Source organism: Limulus polyphemus, unplaced genomic scaffold (assembly GCF_000517525.1).
Source record: "Limulus polyphemus unplaced genomic scaffold, Limulus_polyphemus-2.1.2 Scaffold54, whole genome shotgun sequence".
Taxonomy (NCBI): domain Eukaryota; kingdom Metazoa; phylum Arthropoda; class Merostomata; order Xiphosura; family Limulidae; genus Limulus; species Limulus polyphemus.
The window spans coordinates 337398-349798 of record NW_013665664.1 but is presented as its reverse complement, the minus strand read 5'-3'; the positions used below and the strand labels follow the sequence as shown (position 1 = coordinate 349798).

Below are 12401 nucleotides of genomic sequence, written 5' to 3'. Positions count from 1 at the left end.
GATGTTAACAAGAAGCGATTTATGACTTTCTTCTTCACACTAAAACTTCACGCCCGATGTTAACAAGAAGCGATTTATGAGTTTCTTCTTCACACTAAAATTCTTTAATTGCAATTTCTTTTTGTAGATTTCTTTACAGTTATTCTTGAACTGTTTTTACGATTTATAATTCACTGAACAGTTACTGTAATTTCATAAGATAATTTTGGACTGATGTATTATTTCTGTGTGTGTTGTACTAGTGTACTAGCCTAACTTACTCTTGCTTGTATCTATTAACTGTTTTTTTTATCGCAAAATTGTCTGGTAGCTGCAACCTAGTTTGACCTGAGCTACTAACTTTCAAGGCTATACTTGTTTTTAGAGCAACTGATGTTTAACCAAGCCCTGCTATGATGATCGATACAACTGCGTTTTTTATAGATGGCGAAATAGAGACCGTAGACCTCATAATTCAAAGCATTATTTTGCATATATTATAGCTGCGTTGACTTGATAAACGAGTGAGCAAAACGCATGTTGCTTTTGTTAAATCACGTGCTGGCCACATGGTGATGATTCCCAATGTTTAAGAATTAGCTCATTGGTATCTCCTTACATGGCCAAACTAAATTTATTTCAAACTTGACCCAAAGAAAGAAATTTGGTTATGTGTGTCACTAGAGGGCGTGAAAGTCATAGAACAACTTGAAAAGCACAATAATAAATAAATCTTAGTATGTCAAGAGGTGTTTGTTTTATGATATTCGGTTTGTTTGTTTTTGTTGTTGTTTTTTTACAATATTCTAACTATTATACTTTTTTACGCCGAGTAAATAAAAAACAACATTTATCTGAGGTTGTTTTCGTCTTCTATCCTTCAGTCAGCACTGAAAACTTTAAAAAAGTTTTCTAAATATGCCTTTCAGGTGTTCATTAAATGATAAATAACAATAACTTTTGTAAAAAGAAAACACACAATCCTATTTTCTGCCTGAATATTATTCATGGATATTTTTTTTTACTCCTTAAAGAAATGAAGCGAAATAAAGTCACGCTTTATGCTTTTTCTAAAGTTTCAAAGCTCAAGTACAACTAAAGTTAATGAGGAAATTGAAGCATAGTCGCCTATATGTCTTGTCATCACAAACTAAATAGTGTAAATTTGATATAATAAAGTTCTGCCTCTTCTGTTTATTGATGAAGTGTAACAAGGTAGTTACAATTATTAAAAGGAGGTAGAATTAATTAATCTTAGTTTCTCCTCAATTAATTTCATATTTATTATCTCTTTACAAAAATAGTCTATTAAAAACTTTTGAACAGGATGGAGCAAGGGAGGACATTTGCCCCCCTGAAATTTCAGAAGAAATTTTAATTGAATAATTTAACCTAAAAACCTATTAAAAATTAATACCGTTTAAATATAAATGACGAAATGTCGTGTAAATAAATAGGTCATAATCAGCCAGAGTATCTCATTGAAACGTCAAAGCGATGGCCTGCGCTCTGCGATGTCTACCGTGTTCACAAGTTGTGGGCTTGACCCCACTTCGTATAAATTCTGCGGACGCCCATGCTTGTGAATTTTATTTGTTACATATATATATAAAACATGGAATAGCTATAGACCTTTAAAACTGATTGATTACAAGAAAAGTATCGCAGTAGAACTTTCTAGGCAATTCGATATCTAGACAAGATAACGAAGATAACGGATTAGTGTCACCAGACAGAACAGATTCTTCAGTGAATAATGACACCCTTTATCTTTTTATGATTACCCAGGATTACCAGATTATTACAACGTCAGATCCATCAGGGTTGTTGGACCTTACTTTGAGAAATTATTCTTTAATTAGATGATCATTATTGCCAGGGTAATGAATGCATCGTATCTGTACTGTGGGTCTCAAAAAACGAGCTTCTATACGTGATTTATTTTACTCTAACACACAAACACAAGGGTATCTAAACGCTTTTGAACTATGTAAACACACTTGAGATGAGTACTAACAAAAACTCGAATCACGCATAAGTTCTTCAGCCATTAATTATTCAACTCCCCCTCCCCCTAGCGTCTCTCTGTCTCGAATGATTCATAATCAGAAACAGAGCGCAAAGTTGACGAGTATAAGCAAACGGAACTTGGAGGTCAAGGGGATATAATTTATCTTATTTTCTTTATATTTTTCTGTGTTTCGTTTTACTGCCTCCAAAGGGATTATACTTTATAGTATTAGAATGCCTCAGGGGGTGATGCCTAAGGTTTTTGAAAGATCAGGTCGTAGAATATAGAGATTCATTTAAAAAATTAACTTTAAGCATTCTTCTGGGTCTATACTATAGTGAATGAAAGCGTTAGGAATTAATCAATCGTGTCCTTATAGTGGTGTACCTTTACAATAAGAATAATTTTCATTGTACGATCTGGATACTAACAATTCAAAACTAACAATGAACTACCATTTTTATAAAGCGCATGCTGAAATCTTGGGCCCTTCAATACGGAGCCTGATGCGCAAGTTCGATCCTGCTGGTAATGAAAAAAAAAAAGAAGAGAGAGAGAGAGACTGTATTATGAATAATTATCCACGACTGAAGTATTTTATTTTAGGTCTATGAAAAGGAAAACAGAGTTAATTATGTACAGCAAGGGGCCTTTAATGTTCAAAATATAAGTTGTTGTTGTTACTTTTCTCTCTCTCTCTCTCTCTTTCTCTTTCCTTTACATATATAATACAAGATTTACAAAAATTTTGTAAACACGTTTTAAAAATTATATTCCTTCAATTTAAGTCCTAAAACTTTATCACTTGAAGTCCACTCTTATTGACCAGGATTGTTGTTTGTTACTTCATAAGCTAAAGTCTGCTTTGGTGACTAGATTTTTGTTGTTGTTTTTTATCTACCAGTTAAAAGTCTACCCTAACTGATCACAAGAAGTATATCCGCAGTCAGCTAGTTTGATTTTTGTACGGTTCGTTACTTCTCCAGTGAAAGTTTGTTGGTCAAAAGTGTTTTGTTTATTTTCTCTAAGCTATGAACAATCCCTGTTACAGTGTCGTTTGTTCGGACTCTTAGTTAAAACCTATTTTAAATGATCAGGTATGGTTTGGCCTATCGTTTAGTCCATTCTGGTTGACTAGAGATTATTCTTCGAGCTCTAATTTAAAGCGTACTCAGTTTAATTATGGATTTTTCTTTGATTTATTAAATAAAATTTGTTGAAATTACACCTATTTTCATTAAAATTACTCACACTATCTTGCCAACTATAGAGGTAATGTTAACTTTACAGAATAGATATTTATTCTTTCTTATATAATAGATATTTATTTAAGATATAAATATCTATCTTAGCATGCTGTACAAGCTGCTCAACTATAATAAGTAGATACCTTTGGTACAGACTGTAAGCTTGTATCTAACCCCTTCTTTTTTATGTTTTTAGTTTAGCCCCCAGTAGCACAGCGGCACGTCTACGGACTTACAACGCTAGAATCCGGATTTCGATACCCGCGGTGGGCAGAGCACAGATAGCCATTGTGTAGCTTTATGTTTAATTACAAACAAATTTATGTTTTTAGCTCTTATTTTCTATATCAGATTTCCCTCATTCCGAATGCCTTGTTGTCAAAGTTTAGTTCATTCGTGTCAGTTCATATTCTTTCTATACCCACTCTTCGTCGTAAGCAGCATTTACACATGCCCGCTTAAGTTAGAGTTTCTACCAATAGATAATTCAAAGGAAATGAACGAGTAGGCTTTGTTAAGCACACAAAGAAAGAACTTAATGAGACATTTTCTTGGTACAAGCAGGCTGGTCTGCCTCCGCTAGGGGTGGACCATAAGAGATATTTTATGGAGGCACGCCCCCTAGTTGCCATAATTTTCTACCATTACTCTGCGGGTTCTTCAGTTGGGTTTTAGATGAAGGATTTGTTTCGTGACTACAGACGGAACTCCAAGTCTAACTCGTGTATTTCAAACGGAAAATTACACTGTGTCATTGCTAGAGGTGGACGCTGTTATTTATTCCTACGTGGTGGCTATGTCTTTCATTAGTCTAGGGCGTGAGGCGCTCCCCCTCTTCTTTTCTCCTTCGTATTTTAAAAGCAAAAGGGGAATGAAATGGCAACCCTGCCCTTTTGCAACGACTAAAGGATCGCGAAAGCTTATATTACATGGTATTGTATATGGTATGATTTAAATGTTGAGATCTGTGGATGCACTTAGTTAAGCAGGTTCCACCCACAATAGAGGTGTTTTGTTGACGAGGTGTACCCTTTAACAATTTGACAACTTATCTAAGATCTTTACTTCGTGAATTGCCCCTTTTCATAATGTTGAAAAAAAATTGTATTCCAAGGCCCTCTCATGGATGGTACTTTAATTCAAAGAAGCAGTGATACAGCTTCATTCGTCTGTATTCTGTCTTGTTGATTGCAAGTGTTAAGTCAGTAACTCGTGATCTTGTTCTCCGATCGTTCACCTTTAATGAAGTTCGCAAATTACAATGTTTGTCCAGTTGTGACCGGTGTGGAACAGAGGTACGATATTAATTTAATAGTACATGCACGCTCAGACTTACAAATGACCAGAGGCGATAAGTGACCAGAGAGTTTCTGGATAGTTCTAAACTTAATATGTATTTAGTGTACTGCAAGTGAGTATGCTTCTGACATAAAAAGTAGCGTAGAACACACCGAAAAGTAAGAAAAATACGCACTTAGTGACATATTAAAAATAACTTTTAATTTTGAAAAGAAAACAACACCAGTCAAAACTATACAATTCTAGTTTAACGCGTGCGTTTTTACTGTACACCGATATTTTCTAGTTAATAGTATAACTCCATAAACTCTGGAATAATTTTAATCCATTTATTTCAGAGTATCTTTCGCCAATTCATAGATATTATGATATTGACATCCAATGCTACAACGGGATTCGATTTCTCGCGGTGAACAGAGTGCATAGCCCATTGTGTAGCTTTGCGCAAAAATACAACAAAACACAACAAAAACCAATACCTTTGAACGGAGTTGTTTAAACCTAGTCTGGCTCACAGACACACCCCAGTGAAAGAACAGACTATTCCAAGCTTTTACTTGTTGTTGTACACAAATGTTTAAACAACTCTATTCAATTATGTACCAGCTGTCTAGTGTTGGCTAAAAATACGAAGAATTAAATTGTGGCGGAATGCTACAAGTTCTTCAAATACCTATAGAATGATAGGTTTTTTGTGTGAGTGTAAAACACTTAAATACACCAAAAACTAATACCACTTCCCACAGTGTTTAGTAAAGTAAAATTTAAGCAGTATAGGGTGCTTTCAAAATTACTATGATATGCGTAAAATAGTAATCTAATTCAAAAATAACATTCATATTTCAGTATTAAAATTTGTCTTCATACTATAGTTATTCAGCAATTATTCCCCACTGATTAGTTTACTATGTATTGACTGTATGCTGAAGTCTATTACAGCAGTATATAGTTTGAACTATATATGTAACCTAAACCTCGAATATAATGCGCACTTTTTTTTCATCCAAATACCTCCCGAAAAATTGACTGCGCATTATATTCGCTCACGCTCAATTTTGTTAGGTATACTACTAGAAGCTACCATCGAAAATCATTAAAGTAGTATTAAATATTTCAAAAATTGTCGCATATCCAATGCAATAGATGGGACACATAATGACATACTGTGGGATGAAGAGGATGAAGCAAAGGTTCAAGGAAGCAAATCCGATGGTAGCGACAATTCTAGCGATGAAGAAGATTTATGTGAAGATGAATGATTAACTTAGTTACCACATACCAACTTTCTATAAATTTTGTAAAATTGACACATAAAAACATTTCAATGAAAAATTTCCAAAAATGTTTAATGCATCGATAGTTGTTTATGTATTTTATATATATATATAATCACATTTTCTTGTTATTGAATAATTATGTTCGGTTTTTGTTTATTTTTGAGTTTAATAGATAAAACTTGTAGTCACGCACAAAAAAAGGATACATACTATGGGCCTTGTTTAAAACAAATTACTATGAAGAACTTTTCAAATAATCTGTAAATGTATAAACATATCTACTTTACCAGAACAGAAAAATGTTAACCATAAGTTAATTATTCTCACCCATCAATATTTCACTATTTATTCAATTTTGGAATGAAAACTTGGAACGTTTTAAATAAAACGTTTCACTATTTTTTGATAAGAAGCAAATAATAATCTTGCTCTTCACTGCTTTCTTACACAATGCATATACTTTCTTAATGCTATTTGTTTGCTTTCAATAGATTTTTATGGCCACTGTTTCTTCTAAATAAAGCCTTCCAATGACACAGCCGTATGTCTGCGGACTTACAACGCTATAAACCGGGTTTCGATACCCGTGGTGGGCAGAGTACAGATAGTCCTTTGTGTAGCTTTGTGCTTAACTACCAACAAACAAATTTCTAAATAAATAAATGTTTACCATATATTATATTTTTATATAAGAACTTTAAAGTTGCGTGAAAATGGTTTATATCTCACAAAATACAATTATGTGTGGTGTATTATCTTGTTAAAATACACTGTGCTATTGATATTACAGGTAAAGACTGTTAAAGAGGCACATCTAAATATCTTCAAACTCTTTGAATTAAGAACTTTAGACGCAAATCTCTATTACAAAATAAAGCCTGGAAAGTTATTTTTTTCTTATGATATACATAACTGTTGCCTGTTAATTATATATAAACAAAATAGATTAATAATGTTGTTTTTTATTTTTTTACAGAACACACCAATCTTCCTTCTGGGTGCATAGTTTGCTCGTGGTGTCAGAAAGTAGGAATGAAACTTTTTACCCTGAAAAAAACAAATGGAAATAAGGCTTTCTGTAGTGAACTTTGCTTTACTCAGTGTCGAAGGGCTTCTTTCAAAAAGAACAAAGTCTGTGATTGGTGTAAACATGTGAGACACACTGTGAACTATGTTGACTTCCAAGACGGAGATCACCAGCTTCAATTTTGTAGTGACAAGTGCTTGAACCAATACAGAATGAACATATTTTGTACAGAGACTCAAGCTCATATTCAGATGTATCCACATCTCAAAGAAGCTACTTGTAGGGTATCTGGTAGTAGTTCATTGAATTTGATTACGCCCGATCTGTGGCTTCAGGACTGCAAAACACAAAGATTCACAAATTGTCACGGACATAAGAGTCCAGAAACAGCTGAGGAAAGTGACACTTCACCATCAGACAAAAATAAAAGGATAACACCTTTCTGTTTATCTAACAGAGGTTTGGTAAATTCGTCATTCCAAGAGGGTGAAACTCCGACTCGACAGTCTTCCAAAATCAAAGAACAAGAGAAGGTACGTCGTTCTTCTCGTAGTTCCATAAAATATACTACTGTAACACCACCCATTCGCCAGCCAGCACGTTCCCCAAGTAGTACGAGCAGCACACCTCACAGTCCTATCAGCGTGAATACTCACGGTAGTCTGTTAAATGGTCCTTATCCGACAGTCAACCCTCACCAATCTCACGCTTCTCTAAACATGTTTCCTTCTTTCCATTTTGGCCCCGATAAATTAAGAAATCCAGTAATTCTTCCGAATATGTATCCATCTTCTCTAAACCTGGTGGCTCAGCAGCAGATGGAGTCCTTGCTTCGAATGCAACACGGACTAGGGATTAGACCGAGCATCACGCCTCTTCCTGTTCCCCCTGGTTTAATTCCACCTATTCCTCCACTATCACAAGCTAATGTCTCCAGCTCAATTTTTAACTCCCAACCTAGTCCTTTTCCTCATGTTCAAACGCACAACCCGTTCACATCCTCTCTCCTTCCTCCAGTGACAATTATGGTTCCTTGTCCTATTCCGTTTCCTATACCCATCCCGGTGCCTTTTCTTCTTCCTGTATCCTCTAAAGCTAAATCTCAGCTTTCGACTGGAGACAGCGAATCTGAAACCCAGTCAACATTGGCACTGGATGGAAATAACAAGAGTGATAAAATTAAAAAATGCTCTCAGACTGAGGTTTCTTCCTTCAAAAGAGTTGATTCTGTGATAACCAAACTGATCTCTGAAGAGAAGATTCAGTACCACTCAGCCACTTCTCGACTAAGTCCTTTAGAAACAGATAACCCACTTCATTTTTCAAACGTAATGACTCAGCCAACTGATCAGGGAGCTAGACAATTCGAACATTTCAAGTCACGAAATTGCGCTCTGGAACCAGGAAGTACCGACGATGATAATTTTACTTCAAATGATAGTGATTTAGGAGGATTAGGCACTTCTGGATTAGGCGTCAATTCTGTCAACTCTTACTCATTTTCTAAAGTTACTCTTAAATATGAAAGTGATAAGAAAAATGTGAATCACTCTGCAAGCTGCTATAACTCTGTAGTTAAACCAGGTTATTTCAAACAAAAGAGGTCATCACCCGAAGATCTCCAATCAACATACACGTCCAAAAGAAAGTGTATACAAGAAAATTCAACAGAATATGAATCAAATTAGATGTGAAATTAATCCTTAGCATTGTTTAAGTCCGATATAGATTTCCCAGATAATTTCTGATTGTTAAAAAATATCATCTGAAATTGGCATCTAGATCAAAGCAACCTATTTTATCTCAGTAATAATCACATACTCGTCCGTCCGATTGCCATAAAAACTCAAAAAGCTAGCTAAAAACAACCTAAATGTGAGCAATGCTTGCCAATGAATTTCCTCTGATATAATTTGAAAACACCAGTTCTTCTCCACAATCAAAACTATCCATCATCTTTGAAATTCTCCAAATATTAAAAACACATAATTCTTAAGTTAACATTTTGATTATTTGTATTAGCGCGTTTACTGGCTCATCTTCATTTACATTTTCAGTTATTGCACATTCTTGTTCCGAGGGTACGCTTAGAAAATATCTTATTCAAAAACACACGTAGCCGAACTGGCTCAAATTAAATGTTTTCCAAATGCTTCACCAACCATTAGTTATCTTTCTGGTTCTGTTACACTATATCAGGAAAACCATATCCTTTTGTGATAGTTTGGTGTTCTGTGACTTAACCTCATATGTATATATAGTTTCCCCAAAATAAGCTGGCATGAAATAACATCCCTATAAGTATAAGAATAATGCTGAACAAATTAAATATGCTTACTACATTGTTATTGCATGTTGTAAACTGCTCAACTAAGAAATACCAGTCTTTTGAATTACTATTGTATTAGATTTAACATAGCTAATTGAAGTATTTCTGATAACAGTTCAATATCAAAAATGTTGTTGAATAAAAAAATCTTTGAAATTATCTATTTTACATATAATACGTTAGTCAGTTCTCTATCGAAATATCACATTACACCTCATGTGCAGCTGTAATTCAGAATTGTTAGTGTCTTCAAAATCCTAAATTAGAGAAATCATGTTCGCAATATGCCTGTTCACAACCTGCTTTAGAACTGATCTCTCTCCAAACGATTGTAAAGTATAAAAATTCCTTTTAGTCTGTGCAATTTCACTTGCATCTCTTAATATGACATATTTATAAATCCTGTTTAGAATATTATGGACCAAGATCTATTGTCCAGGCTTACTGATTAACTGTTTAATATTGATATAGAAATTCCTAATCTTGTATGAAGATTCTTCCAAACTCAAGCTTTCTTCGAAATAAAGCAAAATCAGCTACCTTGAGCTCATTTAAAAGTACAAAAGGGCTTCTGTCCGAAGTATTGGTTTCGAGAGTATATATACGGTTGTGAATGTACATTTAAATTTTTTTCAGGACTAATAAATTTTTTTTCCAAATTGTTTTGGGAAATAAAATAAATTTTATAAATTTTTGCTGTATTTAAGTCATTGATACAAATTAATGAGAATTTTTTCTTTTTCGAAAGATTGAAGACATTTTTATTCACAGAATGTGACATATAATTAGCTACAAAGTAGCTCAGAAAATTAAAAGCTAAACATTATGTGAACCTACAGAATCTTCATGACTTTTATATATGTAACTTCTTTTCAAGTTTACCCATTGTAGTGTCTTTATGATTCTTCAATTTTCATATTAGGACAGGTTAAATTACAGCTTTGTGATAAAGCTTTTATTACTTATGCTACTCAGCCGTTTATTTTACCTAATTATTACAAAAAGTAATTACTTATGCAAAATCTTTAGATGGCCAAGATGACATTATTGTATTACTTTACATTTTATATGTTGACAAGAACAAACGTTAATGATAATCCATAACGTTGGTTCCACTGAACTTTGTATATAAAGTTCACAAAAATTGTAGTAGTGTACGTAAATTTAAAAAATCTGTTTTTCAAAATAAATTATATACTGTGCGAAGATTCTTGGGTTACTTTCACAGTTTACCATTGAGATAAATGATTCACTACCATGCTTAAACTTTAGATGTTTCATAAGTTCATTGAATGTATATTTGAATGTGTTTAAAAGCATACACTCGTTAACATAGAACGTTTTCTAAATCTTACAGAATTGTAGAAATTGCTCAAGACAAATTCAGTTCAGAAGTATTACGGAACTTAAGGCCACTGGTCATTACTTTTGTGTTTGAAACTTACTACGGAATAAGTCACGTAATCGACCATGCTAACTAACCCTGTATTGTTTTATGTTAACTTACACCATGATGCTTGTCATGAAAGGCTTATTGCAATCCATAAGTGTCAATAAATGTGATGTTATTTTATCAGTAAGAAAGTAAACAAGTTTGATGTTTTAAATTATAGTGTGAAGTTTCATGGTAGCAGAAGAAATGATAAATTTCAATCATAGCTAACTAATAGTTGTCATACATAACAAGAAAAGCCTAACAGAATAAGAAAAGTCTACTCTTTACATATAGGTTTTCACTGTCACGTGCATTTTGATCTCAAGACCATTAGCCAGTTTTAATCAATAGGACAGAGTACTCTGTTGTTTCTGGCACTATTTGTAGGAATTCACCACAGAACATTAAGCTATGCCAATAAAATACTAATACTAGTAACAATAATAATGCAATAATAGTGTTTCAACAAAACCTAATAAGCTAACTGAATATGTTTAGAGTTGTTGAAACATCATAAGGTTAGACTTATTTACAACTTACACTGATTTGTCGATGCAATAAATTCAATGGAAAATGTTTAGCTTGAGCAATGAAAACGTTACCAAACATTGTACCTTATTAGTTTGACTTGGAATATCCAACAATGTGTCTGATAAAAAGCTTGATAAAAAGCTTGATGAAGTTGTTAAGAATATGTAACCCCAATTTATTACAAACTAGTTGGAAGCTGCAGTTATTTGTTGTGGCCCGGCATGGCCAGGTGGTTAGGACGCTTAACTCGCAATCTGAGGGTTGCAGGTTCGAATCCCCGTCCCCCCAAACATGCTCGCCCTTTCATCCGTGGGGGCGTTATAATGAGACGATAAATCCCACTATGCGTTGGTAAAAAAAGTAGCCCAAGAGTTGGCGGTGGGTGGTGATGACTAGCTTCCTTCCCTTTAGTCTTTCATTGCTAAATTAGGGACGGCTAGCGCAGATAGCCCTCGTGTAGCTTTGCGCGAAATTCAAAACAAACCAACTTTATTTGTTTGCTTAAATATCTTCGCTGATTTAGGGCTATTTTGGTTACACATATTTTCCCCATTTAGATCATTTCTTCCAACTGTTTCAAAAAGTCAACAATGTTAAAAAAAGGTAATATCATACTTTACGGTAAGGTAATACTTATTAAAGAGTTATTCAACATACACGCATAAATACGTCAATAGAATGATGTAGCTGACAAAATAAGTAAATAATCAAGAGGAGATACACACGTGATTATTAGTAGCTGAAAAAATCATAATAAAATATAAATTTCTCACGACTTTTCATCAGCACAACTTCCTTAAAAAAGAACGTTTGTTGGAAAAGTTCTACTAAATTTACTTTCTTAAAACCGGTGTTCTACCAACCTGAAAATACAAGAAATGCTAGTAGAAGCGAAACTAGTCTAAAATCAATACAACCGTTTCGCTATTGAAAATGATACCATTATCGAAAAACAATTATCTTCATACGTCTTGCGAATTGACGATATTTTATGTTTTATATAGAAGTGTACATTTTGTGTTGTATTTCGAGCGTTAACATATATATATATATATATATATAATGAAGCAATGTTAATTCTTGCAACCGCCTTTCACAATAGTAATATTTTGGCTCAATAAACTAAGCATTTATCTTTCAGTTCCCTTTATTAATGGTCTCTATAGCAACGCTACCTCCATAACTTAAGTAATTGTTAGTCTGGTTGACTTAGAATTTCCTCCCAGGACTAGCCAGTTCCAGTGTATTTTCATCCCGCATGATGCC

The 12401-nt window shown here is 33.8% G+C and overlaps 1 protein-coding gene across 3 annotated transcripts in view; it reads left to right on the top strand.

Annotated features, from left to right (window-relative positions):
- The window catches only part of LOC106463564 (sine oculis-binding protein homolog), a 112335-nt gene extending 100921 nt beyond the window's left edge, over positions 1-11414 (top strand). For 2 of the 3 annotated variants that reach the window (XM_013923616.2, XM_022391469.1), the window contains exon 4: positions 6790-11414. In XM_013923616.2, the coding sequence (XP_013779070.1) occupies positions 6790-8528 (1739 nt within the window). In that variant the 3' untranslated portion in view covers positions 8529-11414. Of the gene's footprint in view, positions 1-4444; positions 4533-6789 lie in introns of those variants that run through there. The other variant, XM_022391479.1, reaches the window with a different exon arrangement.
- Positions 11415-12401: the final 987 nt, after the last annotated feature.